General features: G+C 30.2%; 4 protein-coding genes across 5 annotated transcripts in view; 2 read left to right on the plus strand and 2 right to left on the minus strand.

Annotated features, from left to right (window-relative positions):
• Window positions 1-7,105, minus strand: part of LOC108745942 (proton-coupled amino acid transporter 1-like) — a 15,326-nt gene extending 8,221 nt beyond the window's left edge. For both annotated transcript variants that reach the window (XM_018482371.1, XM_018482372.1), the window contains exon 1: window positions 6,805-7,105. The gene's annotated coding sequence lies outside the window, so the exon portion shown is untranslated. The remainder of the gene's footprint in view (window positions 1-6,804) is intronic.
• Window positions 7,106-11,483: 4,378 nt separating this feature from the next.
• On the minus strand, window positions 11,484-13,893 carry LOC108745968 (ubiquitin carboxyl-terminal hydrolase isozyme L3-like). Its single transcript, XM_018482416.1, has 7 exons — window positions 13,731-13,893; window positions 13,647-13,658; window positions 13,344-13,472; window positions 12,537-12,679; window positions 12,321-12,462; window positions 12,149-12,224; window positions 11,484-11,735 (listed from the first exon to the last, which is right to left on the minus strand). The coding sequence occupies exons 1-7, from the start codon at window positions 13,761-13,763 to the stop codon at window positions 11,590-11,592; spliced, it is 681 nt and encodes a 226-aa protein (XP_018337918.1). The 5' UTR covers window positions 13,764-13,893; the 3' UTR covers window positions 11,484-11,589.
• A 1,194-nt stretch (window positions 13,894-15,087) lies between these two features.
• LOC108746175 (alpha-L-fucosidase-like) lies at window positions 15,088-17,266 on the plus strand. Its single transcript, XM_018482779.1, has 6 exons — window positions 15,088-15,478; window positions 15,697-15,942; window positions 16,019-16,378; window positions 16,505-16,723; window positions 16,831-17,054; window positions 17,126-17,266. Exons 1-6 carry the CDS (start codon window positions 15,142-15,144, stop codon window positions 17,207-17,209), a joined length of 1,470 nt encoding a protein of 489 aa, XP_018338281.1. The 5' UTR covers window positions 15,088-15,141; the 3' UTR covers window positions 17,210-17,266.
• A 393-nt stretch (window positions 17,267-17,659) lies between these two features.
• LOC108746176 (alpha-L-fucosidase-like) overlaps window positions 17,660-18,001 on the plus strand; it is a 2,754-nt gene continuing 2,412 nt past the window's right edge. The window contains exon 1 of the mRNA XM_018482782.1: window positions 17,660-17,806. The gene's annotated coding sequence lies outside the window, so the exon portion shown is untranslated. The remainder of the gene's footprint in view (window positions 17,807-18,001) is intronic.

Raw genomic sequence — 18,001 nt, forward strand, 5'->3', positions numbered from 1 at the left:
TGTATGTAATAATTATATTGAGTTGAGTGTGAAATTATATAACAATGATTGATGTTATTTTAATCGGTTTACCAAATTTATTGTTATTTGCAATGAATCATTGATCTACAAATTGGGTACTAATTTTTCACTTTCCTTTATCTGGTAGATATAATGGAATTTAAAAATAGAAATTCTGAGAAAGATAAAGGATTTATCGGTGATATCTAGTTTTTGTTACGCAGTAAAGAAGAACGAATGACGCGTCTTTAATGAAGAGAACTTTGTAACGTAAAAAGTATAATCATTATCAAGTGGCATTTCTTTAGACGAAATATAAAGGGATGACCTTATATATTAATTATCATGTAAAACGCGCCTGTAATCATTTCCTGTGCCACTTACCTTTAATAACATAAACGATCTTAATCGAGATATCCTTCAGGTTACAACCCGAGAAGCTATTATATACTTAATGTAGTAAACCCAACGTGTAGTAAATCCAACGTCACGTGGAAGCGCCGAATTGTCACCCGGCGCAAGTGGAACAACACGAGATATTTACAGCGTGTTGCTAGTGTAAGGCGATAGCTTAGCCGTTGCACGATATATCTTTATATGCATAATCTAAAACTGTACTTTACAAAAAATATCACACAGTCAATGATAATGTAGACAAACAATAGATAATTACAACGTAATTATGCGATTATTTTACGTAGCTTCGCGTATGACATCGACAGTATGCCAATGTAGAAGAATAGATAACGCCAAAAATAGATAAACGCATGCAGAGAAATGTAAACGTCGCCAATACTTTTCGCAGCTTGCATATCAGAAAAAAAAAAAATTTGTGCCCATTTCTGACAATATTCCGTATCTCTAAGCTCGGAAATAGTGGAAAACAACGATTATCTACTTAAAATATCTATGCATCATTAAAACAATTTTATCTGCTTAAAATATCTAACTATCTCTTCATCTTTTTCTGGTTCTAAATGTTAGAAAAAGATGAAAAGTAAGATGAACCGAGATTAAAATTAATTTACGTAGAAACACTTGCATTAGTTATATAATGAAATGTAAACGCAGTCTGTAAAATGTTTGAGTAAAAATGTACGAATTAAACGTAAGTAAAATGTATGAATTAAACGTAGGAGGAGATGTATTATTGTCTGTGCTAGATAATACTCTCTAAATGTAATGTGTTATACTAATAGATTATACGAATCACGATCTTTAATCAGATCCAAATGTCTCGTACAGAACTATGATAGATGTTTACTTATACATATTTGCATACATTTTCGGCAAATAATTACGCTAAATGATGTTTGTCAATGTTTCCAAGTTTAGAGATATAAAATATTATAGTCAGAAAGAAATTCAAATTCCAGAGAGGTGTAAATATAATAAGAGACAATTAAGTGCAATTAATGCAGACTCGAATTTTTTTTTCGCTACAAATATTTAATTTGAACGCAGCAAAGATAAAATATGATCGCGTGTGCAAGGTCGAATCTTTGTATTATTCATATTTCTATTGTTTTATTTATTTACATTTAATACGTAATAATTACATATTTTATGCATGTATGCGATAAATGCATATCTATATCTTTATTTACATATTATGTTTTTTTATTTTATGTTTTCCCTCAAAATGTAATGTATCGTATTGAATCATTGATACTGTATTACGCGCTTTTGTAATAAATGATTCATTGGAATGATATGTAATTTATCGCTGAGTGATTTTAGCACACAGACAAATGAACTTTACGAGTTAGGAGCAAGGGCAATATGATATCTCTGAAAGATAATAATCCGTTTAATATCTCATGGATATATTACATACTTGACCTAGTTATTAGCAATAAAAATCCTATTTTAGTTAATTAGCTAGTTATTAGATCATGTTAATTTGATTACTGTTATTTTATCGTTTTTCTAAACACTACTTTCGTTTGATTAAACGCTTATATGAAAATAAACGCAAATATATTGAGCAAAATTGTGCTCATATTAAGCAAATAAGTAGTCACAGCATATAATATCTTAAAAACCTGTTCTGAAAAAAAATATTGTGTAAAAATCTTAAAATTCATAGCTCATAAAAATATAAATAATGTAAATTTTATTCTATACATACATACTATTAAAAATATAACTATAAAAATAGAATTTTTATCTCATATACTTTTTTAAAGATTAAAATTTATAATAAACATTGTATATAATAACTTTTATAATAAATATTGAGAACTTAAATATGATTAACTCTCCGTTTACAATTTGGATCTTTTTTAGCACGAGTGAAATTTCATTCTCAAATATCTTCGAAATAAAGAAAGAAGGCGTTTTCCCTCTTAAAATATTTTGTATATCTATATGATAATGTGATAGAGGTGTTGGAAAGTTACTGGAATTTTTTCATATTTTTAAAATATATCTTTAAAACAGTAAAAAAAATGAGTTGGACGAAAAAGATTTAGATTGCCGATGGAGGGAGTAAAAATATAATTGCAGAAAAAGAGTTAATTATATACGTTGAGATAAGCTCACGTTATGACTTCTCCAAATCTTTTTAATTAACATTTGATTAGATAAGTTCAATTGGAGATTTTCACAAATATTCAAATAATTCAATTAAAATCAGTTACGAAGGTGCATGTTAAATAAATTAGATAAATATGTTTTATCTAGAGATGTGTTGTGTGTTAAAAAAACAAAACGAATAATATTAAATCAGTGATACAAACAAGTCTTTATTATCTATAATGATACAGGAATGAAAGGAGATGATATGTCATTCGTCGAAAATTTATATTCTACCTTTTCATTGTAAGCTAATCACACGATCGTATGGCAAATACTAACAACGTACTTATCCAATTAGTCAACTTAATGTAATCACTATAACTGCTGTCGTAATTCATCAGAAGGCTTTTTTCAACGGGTCCTATAAGATTGTTTCAATCGGAAAGAGATGGAGTAGCGCTGTGAGGGTATTAATCAAATATTTTTATATTTCATAATCCACGTGACGAGAGGTAATCATATTCGGAATCATCCGCGGTATTATTAGATTCCACGTCAATCGTAGATGGGTCAATCATGATTACGTTTGCAATTTTACGATCCCACGGTATACGGCACGAGCAACCATTGAAGTTTGGTCGACCTAAATCACTGTCTCACGTGTCTCACTCGAAAAAATTGCAGCTTGATCTACTCTGACCGAACTCACTACGACGCGAATTCACTTTTTGGCAATGTTACCGCTGCCGGCGATATTACGGAAATAGAAGCATTCACCAGCGCTCTTTTGGTTCTCGATCACGTGCACTTTTTATCAAACACGATTGCATCGAGAGAGAGAGAAATGCAATAAATCCTATCTTTGATATAAATTTTTAAAAGAAAAACTCATAGATTGATTTTGACCTTCCGAATGAATATCGGCGATTGCAAGATTTTATCGGATGTCGCTATATAAATTTTGATTATGATATTTGAGTCGCGATTAAGATGCGATCTGTTTAAATTGTCAAGTGTGATTAGATTATTATTTAGCACCGCTGATAAAGACATTGCGTGAGGAATTTATGCGTCGATCTTTCGGAGAATCTTTAAGAATGAAACAGTTTTCGGAAGATAAACATCTCTAAAATTAAATTGAAGTGCCCCCGATAACTTAGAAGAATAGAGATGACTTAAGAAGAGAAGCTTACAGGAAGTAATTATCTTTAATCCTCCAGAGCTGACGGTGAGTCTATTAGACTCACTCAATTATATTCTTTATGTTACATCTGCAAATTTGAATTATTTTGTTATTAAAACAAAATTGGTATTCATTCTTTTTGATACCAGTTATATCATTTTGATTCCTTAAAATTAATTAGTGACTTTCAATCAACATCAATTGAATGGGTCTTACAGATAACAACAGTAACTATATTACAGATTTTGGCGATTTCTGCTCTGAAGACTTAGTTATCTTTCTAAACATATGTCTCAAATATGGAACGATAGGTGTTCATTTCAGTTTTAATATCTAATATTTCAGAAATATGACATGAGTTCCGGAACACGCGGTACGTATGTATATGTATATATACATATATATACATATATAACATATACATATATGTATATAAATGTGTGTAGTTATCGCTCTCGACAATTCGCAAGCAAGCAACAATATGAAACCGCAATCACAATGGAATGTCATCATACGATAAGCCGACATCATTTTGCGGTAATTCACGTATAACAAATATATTCCTTGTCTATTATTATGAAAAATTCGATCGCGCAATGCAAGAAATAAAACGTACTTTCACTTGCACTTCCCTAGCAGTTAAAGTAGGTGAAGGTATCGTTCATTTAATTTATGTAACATGGATAATACATAATAGTGAAATCATGACAAATTACATGTAAAAACAGAATATTTCCATTTAGTAAAAATTGTTTCCGCTATTCTTGATTTTTACTTTCTGCAAATTTTTTAATACATAACTGCAATTCGCATTGCAATCGCTAATTTAAATTATTGCACTTGATATCCTTGAAGTACGTTACCGGGATAAATTTTTTTTTCTAGGTGTATTAACATTTATGAAGGTGCAGTGACGCATATTATATAATTGCATCATGTGATGTGCACATGATATATCCTAGAACATGTAGGTGCAACTTTTAAAAGACATTCGATAGTACAAATTGCTATCACGTGAATTTTCATTTCACCTTGCTACATTAATATAAATGAGCTTCGCAGAAGCAAACTGTTTAAACGTCATGAAACGAAAAGTAGAGACCCGGGAAAAAAGCTATATATATAGATATATTTTATATATAAGTATATGTAATTGTATATAAAATATATCAATTTTATATATAACTATAATATATAATTTTATATAATTATATATAAAACATTTTTTCCCGGAAATTTATGAAGTGCACGTATTATCGGTTATTTAAAATTATATACGAAATACACTGAAAGTACGATTAATTTGGCTTCTGAGAAATTCGCATCTTTATTTATACGTGAAACATATTGCCACATCACGTTGCGTTTTATATTGATCGAATCGTATCTATACTTCGACGCTAAACCTAGTGCGTCATTAAATGCAATTTCGGCACTTACAAGAAAATTGATGTATCGCGCGCTTGACAGTCTTGACGTAGCAAAAATAATGCGATGTCCGTAAAAAAAGATAAACGAATGTATTTGTAGTCGAAGCTAACTGTCTGAGTAAAACTTATCTGAGAACAACATGATGAATACTGTCGAATGTCGATAACGTATAAATGTTCGAAAATGTTACGAAGATATTTCCAGATAATGATCGAAATGACAATATCCATGACTGAAATAATTTTTACTATTTGGCTGTTAAAAAAGAAAATTTGAGTATAAATCGATAATATTAAGAATCGAGCAAAACAAAAGTAAAAAAAAAGTAAATAAATGCAAGTGATATCATTCATAATAACTCAAGGAGAACAATAAGTCATAATAATGTCACAGTGACATTAAAATAAATCGGAAATTATTAAAAAATGACTTTTAATGATCATTTTAGAGTCATTTTGACATCATTTTGATATCATAACGACGATATCATGACGACATATTGTTCTGTTTGTTGTTCTGTTTAAAATTCACAATTCTCACAAAGTTTATAAACATAAAACAAAGGTACCCAATCTTCAAAACAGAATGAATTCTTACTGTTATATAATGCAATTTTACAAATTTTCAAGATAACATGTAATTCAAGTTTAATCTTTTACTGGTATACACAGACAAAGAAGATAATAAAGTTTGAATTATCATTTGATAATTGAACTAATTAGTTCAATTATCAAATGATACTTAAAACTTTAAGCTTCTTTACACTTGCACATTTATGTACAATGTTATAGATAACTTGTTATAGATAATCTAGCAAAAAGATCGAAAATTTTAAAAGCATACACAATCAGAAGATTTGATAAAAAAATGTCTAATTTAGAATTGTAAATTATTTAATCCTACGCATTTATTTCAAATTGGATTTTTATTTTAATTTGTATGAAAGATGTTCTGCATATGTGTCTATCTTTCAACTTTATACCTTTACAAGATAAAAATTACGTATACTTTGAAAAGTTCTTAGTTTTCTATTTTAGAAAAATAAATTGGCTTTATTTCCATAAGGAAACTATTATTAAGAAAATTATTAATAATTATGATATCGCTCCAATGCCAATGCAGTAATTTTTTTGCAATACATTATTATTTGGTATTGTACAATTGCGCTAATAAATTTAAAATTTTATATGAGATTATGCGTGTCGTATTTTTTACACTTGTCGAATCTTTATTGTTATATATGTCGTATTTTTTATATGAGTGGTTTCTCAGTTATGATAAAATATTTTTAAAATCTTTGAAAAATTTTGTTTTTTTTTAAATCGGAATAGCAAATGAGCAATATTAGTCTAATTGTCAATAGAATAATTATAAACGCAACTTCATATTAGCTTATTTCTTCAATCAAGAATTTTGTTTTATTCGTGCGATGATTAGTATACATGTTAAAATTGTATGTTGATTCATTCGCATTATTCAAATCTCGAAAATAAATTATTTTCATCAGTTCCAAGGTAGAGTGCGCGCGAGAAGAGATCATTCGCTATTCAAAATCGCACAGTAAATAAAGTCTGTGGCACGCCAGAGATTAGAAAAAGTCAACAACAGACCGATGAGTTGTCAAGAATTAAACATATTAAAATCTAACAACAATTAGGATAAGTACGTACCTTTCTTTCGATTCGATTGTTCGGTTTGATTATATCCAAATAATAAGACACGAATGCTGATAACCCATCGATGGTGCTGTCAATCGACGCAACGTTCAACGATCGGCTGCTTACACGCGACTGAAACGATGTCGGTCTGAAACCGTCGAGGAATACTCGGCGCAACAATCACTCGAAGGCTGTCTACGTCCTTCTGACTGTTCGCTTGCTGCTGCTGGTGCCGAAATGCCGTGTCCCTTTATTCTTGGCATCGGACTTGTTGCAGTCCGAGGCAGAGACCGTGTCGGTTTTATCATCGAGTGCACGGACCGAAAATCTAATACCTCAATCCGGAAGAAGGCCATAACTTCACTTAGGAATGTACCGGATCTCATTTACTGATTGTAGGATTTAACGAGATCATTAACGAAATAGTAACATTTTTTTCCCACAAAAGAAAAAAGCAAAATCATAAATAAAACTGGTAACGCCAATAAACCAATAAAATTTAATGACGAATAATCATTTAAATATTATTCAACAAACGAGAAAGGATTAAAATGGATTGAAATTTTTCTATCCAAATGCGTATTTTTAATAGCAAATATATTTTTTTGGATTTAATTAGATGCAATTGGATTGAAAAACTGCATTTTCCATTCAAAATTTTGAATTGAACAGTATTCACAATGTACAGAAAAAGCTAATATTATTTTTAGATTGAAAGGCATAGAGATATGCTCCATGCAATTCTTATAAATGAATAAAAATGCATTCAGAATTGAAAATCATTTATTTTAACATTCGTGAATCAATATTTCTGAAAATCTGAATCCATTTCAATTCATTTCAATCCATTCTCGTTTGCTGGGTACTTAATAGAATATAGATATTTAATAGAATAATAGGTGATTTGATTATTTAGCGTATTTAGGAAATTGATTATTAGCAGATTGCTTGGAATAATCTCGAATAAAGGATGCTAAGAAAAAAAATTTAATAAATTGCAAGTTAAAAATGACCTTGGTGAGGCTAAAGAAAGATCATAATCGACCAAATTAACTGTCGTATCAAAGCGCATACGAGCGTCGCGCCGTATATGATTGTGACCGCCTTACACTTTCTCGTGATTGCAATTAAAGATTAACAAGCCGAAATAACTTGCGTGAATATTGTCATTCATTTTGTTAGCATAAATGACTTCAATAGCGTGCGGCATCAACGTGCAAAGATTGATATATTATACCGGTCAATGCACTCGCTTTCGCACCAAAGGTCGAACTTCGCAGACACTATAATAAGGCAATAAAGGCTAGAAAAGGAGAGGAATGTTTTCTGACCCGAAAGTTCGCACGTAATCGCGACGGGGAGGAAATATTAAACTCAGCAGATGACGTGACATCGCATTTAATAATCTAAATGTCAACTCCACTTCCTTAATAACGAAGGATACGCGTCGCGGGAGTTTAAAACAATGGTTTCGATAGAAATCCAACCTTGCTATTGACATGCATCCTCGACTTCGGCACGAAGAAGGTTTCCTCTTGGTTCCTTATTTGAAAGTAAAAGTGCATTTGAGACACCCAAGGCCTTCGCGCACATGCATATGCACAAACCGCAACTAAAACCGATGCGATCAGAAAAGCGATATAAGAGTCGTGGTAAAGGAGTAAGATAAGAAGTGTATGCATTGGATGATATATTGAAAAATCTACACGCGTAAAATCTGTTACTTCAGCAAACATCTCGACTCTAACGAAAACGAACGACTCGCGTAAAAATACGCTGACAGAAACGAGGTCGTACGTGCGATTTTATAAACATAGATTGACCTTAAACCATTGTATAGTGATGAATACGCACGCACCTATGTGCAAATGTATACTCGAATACCGGAACAGAATTTTTTTTATTCCTATTTCATAAGATATTTTGTTATTTCGGAAGCCATACATTAGCTAAAGAGAATAGAAATTAAATCACTTTTCTCTCCATTTTCAATTTTCAATTTCATCAAAATGATTATTTGATTGATCACTTCGATAAAATTTAATTGCTTTTCTTAATTTCACATAAAAATACATATTTCGGATAATTAAAGAGATAGATAGTAATTCCTCCTCTTTTATACATTGTTTCAAAAACGTTAAAAATATAAATTTGTATAAATCCATAATATTTTTATATTTCATTAATTAATGTTTTTTATCAGAAAATTTATAAATATTCAAGTAATCTAGAAATTGAGAAAAACATTTCAATTGATTAATTCAGCATTGTACTTTCTTCGCAAAAATATATACCTAAGGATTCGCATTTACAATTAGAATTAATCAAGAACAGATGGCTCTCATTTTGGCGACTTATTCTCTTATATGTAATTGCGTAAGTGCTGTTTCTCTTGCATTACGAAATCTCTGGCGAAACACAGATATCGTCGGTTAATTGTAGTTTCGCGTTATTGCCATCATAAGCGATTTCAATTCAAATAATACCCGTCGTGCGATTAGTAAATTTGCTTTAGACTCCCGTTTATCAGCTAACAGTTTCTCTATTGAGAAGAGTACAAAATATCAAGAGTACATAATATTCGCAATCGTGGATTTCACCTTGAAGGGCTGATACGTGAACTGTTCAATAAATATATATAATATGATAGAACGAGTAAACCTTCAACTATCTTTCCAACAAATAACTCAGCAACTGATGTTGAATTGACGGTCATTTCTTGTTGGGTTTAGCTCTAAAAAGTATACGTTCTTTTTTATTTTTCAAAAATATTCGAATTCATAAAATTGTTTTTAATAGAGATATCAGATATATTTAATAATTTCAATGAATTCATCTTATCACTTAATCACATTATTGAAATCTAATGATAAGAAATAAAGATCGCTAAACAAATTAGCATGATTATGTCAAATATGATAATTTTAAAGACAAATATACTGATTAGATTGTGACGTGATGGAATTTTGTGCTATTCAATTGCGTTTATTGATCAATATTTTCCTCAAACTTTAAGAAATCTGTACGAGATAGTGATATTTCTGCTATGTTAATAACGTAAAAGTTATATATATGATCTATGGCTATTTATCACATATTAATTAGAATGTGACCGGTCCAAGATAATTGATACTAACCGGTCCAGTCCTCGTGGCAAATTGCAGAGTGTAAAATTTTCCATTAGGATGACGCAGCACATCAAGAGGTCTTTGATAACTATAAGAATGTACTTACTGCAAACAAACTTTAAAAAGATCACTGTGCGTTTATGTTATTAATCCTGAGATAACACATTGGCTTTGCCTATGAAAAAAATTCCATGCGCTTATTTAAAAGAAAAAATCGTTTTCCATGTTCATTTTTCGATTAAATTCTGTATCGTTTATAAATATTATAAAATAATGCGTAAAATAAACAATTCAAAATTTATATTAACGACATCCTGTCATTGTCTTAAGTTTTATGTTTTGCAATTAAAATTGCGGTTCATCATAGGCAAGTTTCTAAATCGCGATTTGGAACGAAGCAGCATTATATAATATAAGCAGATCGCGTTACTGGAAGGTAAATCTATTTTATATTTTGCACATACTATTTAGAGAATCAGTGCCAAGATACGTGGAAGAGGTATCCAAAATAGCAGACGCTTTCGGAGGCTGGTCAGTGACCGACCTATTTCGTAATTCCTAATAACATAAGAATTAAATATCAAATTAAACAAAGCCTCTATGTATAACAAATGCTCATAAATGTTCTTAAGAAAAAAAAATCTTTTAAAAATCGATTTATATTCTAACAAAATATAAAATTTATAAAACATGCCGAGTTCCCATTTATTTATTTAGATGACCCTAAGCTACCCGTTATAATAGGCAATTTTTTTACTGTTTATAAAATATTTTAATCAAATAAAATCTTTTTTAATCAAATAAAAAATGATTATTATCTTTGTAAGTACTCCGAATTTTTACACAAAATTAAAAAACAAAGCAATTATGTGATGTAATACAATTTCATAAAAATAATGTCCCATACCATTTCTGTGACAATTGATCAATTTTCGAAAAGCTTCGTTATTATCTTTTATAGTATTAATATTTATCTCGTTATCATTAATATTTATCTCGTTTTGATGTAATGCATAATTACTACAAGAGCATTAAGTATCAAAAAATATAAATAGTCGACACTTTCAATGAAAACGAAAACGGGTGCGAGATATATGATTATAAAAGCGAACGTCACCAAATCAATGTGTTAAGTCTGTGCCAAACGTGAGAATGTATCGGTCCTAATTTATCATCAATTCCGACTTGCAAACCAGAACTTGCTCTGGCAGTCGTCCGTCTTGTTGCGTAAAACTTAAAAACCTTGACCGACGCGAAGTAGAAGTTTGTTTCAAATGCTTCTTCTGTAGCATATATATTCATATATATTTTTTCTTCGCATATTTTCATCGTTTTTTTGAAAAATATCTATGTTCAATATCACTTTCAATATTATTAAACCTGACACAAATTCAATGCATGTAACTGCATGGAAAGTCAATGTACTGTAGTAAGAACTTATTCTTTGCAATAAAAACAAAACATTGCCATATACAACTGCGTATATAAATTTTTTCATTAACATACATAGTTACAGTGTTAAGAAAGCTGACAATTAAGAAAATTGCAAAACAAATGCGTTGCTGAAGTAAAATATATGTAATATTATATAACGTATAAGATAAATTATTTGGGCTTATTATTAATAAAATTAGCTTAAAGGCGAATGCACTTGAAGATGAGGCGCCATTCATTCATTAACAGCGAGTGCGACCACTGTAAAACGCACTTCATTAGGATCATGTTCCATGTATTCCTTGCACACGCGAGCGGCATCGTCGAGAAGTGTCTCCGGTGTAGTTGAACCGTGATTGATAGGAGCAGATTTTCGACCGTCTAGGAAAACAAATGTTTTTTAGTGCAGATTATTCGATAGATAATCACTCATAGTACAGTAAATTAGTATGCATTAATACATTAAATTAGTATGTTGTTTTATATAAAGTATCTAAATGCAATGGCATAACATAATTAATTTTGAAATAATAAAACAATACATAAACAATAAAATAATACATGTATATTCTGTTAAATAACATAACAATTATCATTATTATATAGATATTTAAATAAAACAAAATTTAATCTTTAAAATACTTATGTTTTTGAATTTTTAATATTAAACTTCGTTAATTTCATGTATAGTAGCTTTAATAGATATGCACTAATCTAGTAATGTAAGTATAATCTAGTAATCCAAATTCGCTATTAATTTAATTGTGTAAAGTCAATATGAATCGAGTATATACCCAGCTCGTACAGGGAACCATCTTTATGGACAAATGCGACAAAGTGATGATACACCTCCACATCTTCAGCCGGTGCCTAAAATAAGAAATATATGATTTAAAATTTATTGTTTAAATGGCTGAAATTTATGGTTTAAAAGAAAATCATTTTCAGTTATGAAATAGAAACTACCTCGGTCTGTCCTTCCTGGGCAGATTCCATATGAGTATCGATGATGTCTTGCGCTTTTTCTAAACGTTCACCACGTTCTATATATGAAAGTCCTTTGGTTTCCTCTAAAAACTTTTTAAAAAAGCCATCCTCCAACTGTATCCTATAACGAAAAAAGGACATTTTTATTGTTTATCACTATAATAGATTAAATTATGTATGATCATAGATGCTCACACATCCAAGTTGTTCGCCACGCTGTGAAGTAATGCAATTGTTCCACACGCATTCGAAATAGATTGCTTTACATGATAAACAGATTCTGCAGCATCATTCTTGCTATCCTTAGCTTCTGCTTGCTCTTCTTTAGTCTTTTCAATCTAAGAGGAGATAATAAAACAAATTGCTTGTAAAAACACATCAGTCAAATCTCGAAATGTTTCATTATACATTGGAAACTCATAATAGCAAACAAAATTTTGCACAAAATCCTCTCTTTTTCTTTGCCCAATGGTTTCCTACTCAAAGTCAAAATATCATGGAAAAAAATGTGATAAAGTACTGGACTTCTAACAGATTGTAAAGTACACAGTAAAATAAAACTTTCATATGTGTTAGCTCCATGAATAGAGACCTGAATACAATTTTATATAAGATCTATTTTTTATTTTTGCATTAGATTGCACTAATGCCTATATTCATAATCACCTTATATTTAAGGCTTCCTTAAGTTCATCTTTAGATACTCTGCAACTAATACAATAATTCATAGAGCATTTGAAGATAAATTTAAGGAAGTATAAAGCCTGACTATGAATATGAGTATGTAACTTTCTTATTTGCTTTTTCCAAATATCAAATATATATCTATCTTACTTCAAATTCCAAAAGTATATATCAGATCAGTCATCAAAACCAGATTTACAATTATAATATTAAACTATGCCTTGAACTTCATTGTTTAAAAGTGAGAATAACTTTGTTATTATGTACAATGTGTATGTTGTTATACGAGGTTCCAGTGTATCGTCATACATCATGTACCTTTGAAGAAATGGGATATAGCAAAATAATGGCAAGGACAGGCCTAGGGATGATCGCCAACAATTCCGACTCTAAGCCGTATACATCTAAGATCGACCACTTCTTTGGAACACCCAACTTATGGAGAAACTATACAAACAAAAATTATATATTGAATTTTTGTACATTTAAAGATAATGTCGGAGAAATCTGGAAGATTGGTTCTCCTGTTTTTTCACCAGAAGTGTGTTATTGATCGACGAAGTATCGTATTCAAGTCGAGGAAATAATGAAATTAACCGACTGAACGTTGCAATTGCTTACCTTCGTCATAACCTAAAACAGAAAACACGCTTATTCAACTACTGTATGAACAACGTATCGCAATTCGTTAGAAGATTCAATTACCTCTGGATTCGATTCCAAGGGCACCCAAGCCATGTTGAATATCTTGTGATATCTCCCACAAGAAATTCCGTTTCAAAACGCCGGTAAATGCCTATCCGGTTTATCCTTTAACGAGCTGATCTTCTCACGTTTCGTTTAACGTCCTTGTTCACAAAGTCGATTCAAATTCTTGCAGTCCTGTTTCCATGAAAGTGTAAAACGGCAAATCACGCTACGTTTCGTTTTCAAATTGTGCGATTTCACTTGCAATTGGACGCGTGTGAAAATATTTCAGAATGTGAGGCATTCAGAACTATTTGGGGCTGTATTCTTGAAAAGTGTCGCATACAAAAATGTATGAAATAATGTACGTGACGTATTTTTATATGCAATGTTTTCTAAGAATAAGGCTTCAGATTGTTTCACTTTGCACAAAAGAAACATAATAACTTTGATCGACATTTCGACAAGAAACGATCGACAAATGCAATTGGCCAATTCCAATGTACTAACTGTCGTTAAAGTTTATCACGGGGTCAAAGTGGCCCTAAAGGCCAAAGGGACCAAAAATCATATTCTATATTTCTATTCTCGAAAAATATCGCATGTGAAAATATTATAGTATATATCACGTTATTATAGATTTCATATTTTTCGATAAGACCCATAGAGGAACAAGTTTTCTTTTCGGAGCATCAAATTAGCGAATATTTTGTAGAGAGTAGAGCTATGAAAAACGAGATGCTGAATACTGATAGAAGTAAATACGTAAAAAATTTTTGGAAACGTAATATATCGCTTTTTATGCAAGTGTAACATAGATTGTACGAGCATCTACTTTATAAATCGCATCTCCGATGATATAATTACTTGTAAACAATCCCTGTGAGACCAAAGTGGAACTGAGATATACACATGATCATGTATTGATCAAAGATAATATATTCCAATGGTAGGAGAAAATAATAATATTTATACTTGTATCACTTATATATATATGATCAATAGTATTGTAAACACAAAATTGTTAATCCAACATGATTTGTAAATAGATATCAATAAATTTAAGTTTATAAATCTGCAATTGTCAATTTTCTAAATACATATTATTTTTTTAGAGTTTTATAGATTTCTGTTATGATTATACCTAATCCATCTTAACTAATAAAGATTAATTAAATTAATTATATCTTATAATAAAATTTTTTGTATGTACATATATACATATTTTTAATTTAAATTAAATATCATTTATAAGATTCTAGTGCTTCTATTTTTGTGAAATTACAGCATAATAATTCTGATCAATAAATGTTAAATTATATTTAACATATAAATTAGATGCATCGAAATCAATAATAATGTACCAAGAGATTCGATCTAATCTAATCTCAAAATAGACAAAACAATAGTAGCAATAGAATTCTCGGTAATGTTTAAGGCAGACGATAGAAATAAAAGGGTCATCCAACAATATCATTGCTTTCATTACAAGTTTTCTAGCAGGACGATGCTGCTTGTACATATTTCGTGCGTCATTTTGATCCTCTGTGCATCATTGTTAGAAGCGTATATTAATGTGATAACGAAAAGAGATGAGAATTTTGTACCATTTTCAACAAAAGCAAAGTATGTTCCAACGTGGTCTAGTCTAGACAGTCGACCGTTACCATCCTGGTACGATGAGGCAAAGTTTGGAATCTTTATCCACTGGGGTGTATTCAGCGTGCCCAGCTTTAGCTCTGAATGGTTTTGGAACTATTGGAAAGGTTGAATATATGATATGATGCTTTCCAGTAAGAGACATAGTATTATAACACAGTAATCATTTCATCTTTGTTAAACATTGACAAACAATAAAGATACTGATTCACTGTTACATGTCATCTGTGTCTTTTACTGAAAGGTACCCCTATGTTCTATTTCTATAATGAAAAAATATTATGAAGATTAATGTGATATCTTATAATTATAAATAATATTGCAGGAGGATTGAAGACTGTAATCGACTTTATGAAACAAAGATATCCTCCAAATTTTACCTATCAAGACTTTGCACGAGATTTCACTGCTGAATTCTTTAATGCTTCCGATTGGGCAGAGTTATTCCAAGAATCAGGTGCAAAGTATATTGTATTGACAAGCAAGCATCATGAAGGATACACAATGTGGCCGTCAAAGTATTCATACAGCTGGAATTCTATGGATGTGGGGCCTCAAAAGGATCTTGTTGGTAATAATCCTAATAATAAGATTTAGCATTAAGTATAATGATTTGTGTAAATATTCCTTTTTTTTATATAAAATAGGGGAACTGGCAGAAGCTATTCATAAGACAGACATAAAGTTTGGTTTGTATCATTCTTTATTTGAATGGTATAATCCTCTCTACGTGGCAGACAAAAGCAACAATTTTACAACAGATAAATTTGTAACTCAGAAGATAATACCAGAATTACATGAGTTAATAAAAACATATAAGCCAGATATAATTTGGTCAGATGGAGAGGCAGAAGCAACAGATTCTTATTGGAAATCAAAGGAATTTTTAGCCTGGCTATACAATGAAAGTCCTGTGAGAGATACAGTAGTGGTAAATGATAGATGGGGCATTAATACAGCATGCCACCATGGTGGGTTCTATACATGTGCTGATCGTTTTAATCCTGGTAATTTATTATCATATTCTTCCTCTTTTCTACAATTAAGTATAATTATAATTATCAAATTAATAGGCATTAATAGATATCAATAACTGATAATTACACTACTATTAATAAAAATTTGTTTTCTAGGTGTACTTCTCCCACATAAGTGGGAAAACTGTATGACTATTGATAAAAAATCCTGGGGATATCGCAGAAATGCTGTTTTATCCGATTATTATACATTGGCGGGATTAATAAAAGAATTAATAATTACTGTAAGCTGCGGTGGAAATTTACTGATGAACGTTGGGCCAACAAAAGATGGTATCATTACACCAATATATGAAGAAAGATTACGAGGAATGGGTATACATCTTTTATATCTTATCATGTTTTTTTATTAGTATCTTGATTAATTCAGATATCAATTTTCTAATAATCTTAATGATACACAAGTAAATTGATCGTTTTAGGTGCCTGGCTAGCAGTTAACGGCGAAGCTATTTATGATACTAAGCCTTGGACAGTACAAAATGATACCTTAACAGGAAGTGTCTGGTACACATTAAGCAAAAATGAAAAACAGTTATATGCCTCAATTTTAGAATGGCCAGATGATAATATCCTATTGTTAGGCTCGCTCAAACTTTCAAAGAGTTCTCAAATACGTCTACTTGGTTATTCATCAATAATTCCCGTAAGTATACTTTTATATATGTATATGTTATAAAAGTGATAATAAAATAATTTTGAATATTCACATTTCAGTGGAAACAATCCGATAATAAGCTAGAAATAAGTTTACCAGCTAACGCACACAGAGGTGAGCCAGCTTGGGTATTAAGGATTTAAAAAAATATTGATTAAATATAATTATACAGTTTTATTTTATATATAAAATATATAGATTGCCACACACAATAATATGTATGTATGTAATATGAATACAAAATACATATATTAAAAATAGATTTTATCTTATAGATGGATACTAATATGAGGTATTGTCCACATAGCAAACTCTTCTCTCTTTCCTTTTATTTTAAATTCCTTTGATCTTATTTTCATGAAAATCACAATTCGAGATTCTCGTTCTCGAATTGTGCGATATAATACTCTTGAAATATTTGTGCGACGCGATTGGTCATAGTGGTAGCCATACAATTGGTAGTAAATCGTATATATATGCTAAATACATCTAATCTAGTCATTAATATATAGTGATCGTTCCTTAAAATTGAAACAAATAATACTGATACTTCTATACAAAACATACTCATAAAAAAAGAAAATTTTATAGACTCTTAGTGTATCATTTTTCAAGCAATTTCTTGTATTTACATTTATTTCCTTCACTATATCCCTTCCTTTTCCCTTATAACATGCATTATATCTTGAATATTTTAGTTTTGTATTTTTTAATCATGATGATGGGGATAAAATGCGAACGTAATTATGTAGTCACTTTTCAAAGCTAATACAGATAATAAACACACAACATTTACATTTTTTTAGCAAAATTAATATTTATGATATGTTAAATTAACACATATTTTATTCATTTATGTTAGAATTTACGTTTTAGGATACATTATTTTTGTTTACTTATTCACAAGTTGTGTTATTTTCATACTGAAAAATATT

The sequence above is a fragment of the Trachymyrmex septentrionalis genome, unplaced genomic scaffold (assembly GCF_001594115.1).
Source record: "Trachymyrmex septentrionalis isolate Tsep2-gDNA-1 unplaced genomic scaffold, Tsep1.0 scaffold16, whole genome shotgun sequence".
NCBI lineage: Eukaryota > Metazoa > Arthropoda > Insecta > Hymenoptera > Formicidae > Trachymyrmex > Trachymyrmex septentrionalis.

Excerpts from the sequence above, each read along its gene's own strand:
- LOC108745968 (XM_018482416.1), bottom strand. The coding sequence starts at position 13,763 with ATGGCTTGGGTGCCCTTGGAATCGAATCCAGAG. Across the intron at positions 12,225-12,320 it reads CCCAGGAAGGACAGACCGAG|GCACCGGCTGAAGATGTGGA; the intron begins GTAGTTTCTATT and ends TTCTTATTTTAG. Across the intron at positions 11,736-12,148 it reads TGGTTCCCTGTACGAGCTGG|ACGGTCGAAAATCTGCTCCT; the intron begins GTATATACTCGA and ends TTGTTTTCCTAG.
- LOC108746175 (XM_018482779.1), top strand. The coding sequence starts at position 15,142 with ATGTTTAAGGCAGACGATAGAAATAAAAGGGTCATCCAACAATATCAT. Across the intron at positions 15,479-15,696 it reads GTTTTGGAACTATTGGAAAG|GAGGATTGAAGACTGTAATC; the intron begins GTTGAATATATG and ends ATAATATTGCAG. Across the intron at positions 16,724-16,830 it reads AGAAAGATTACGAGGAATGG|GTGCCTGGCTAGCAGTTAAC; the intron begins GTATACATCTTT and ends TGATCGTTTTAG.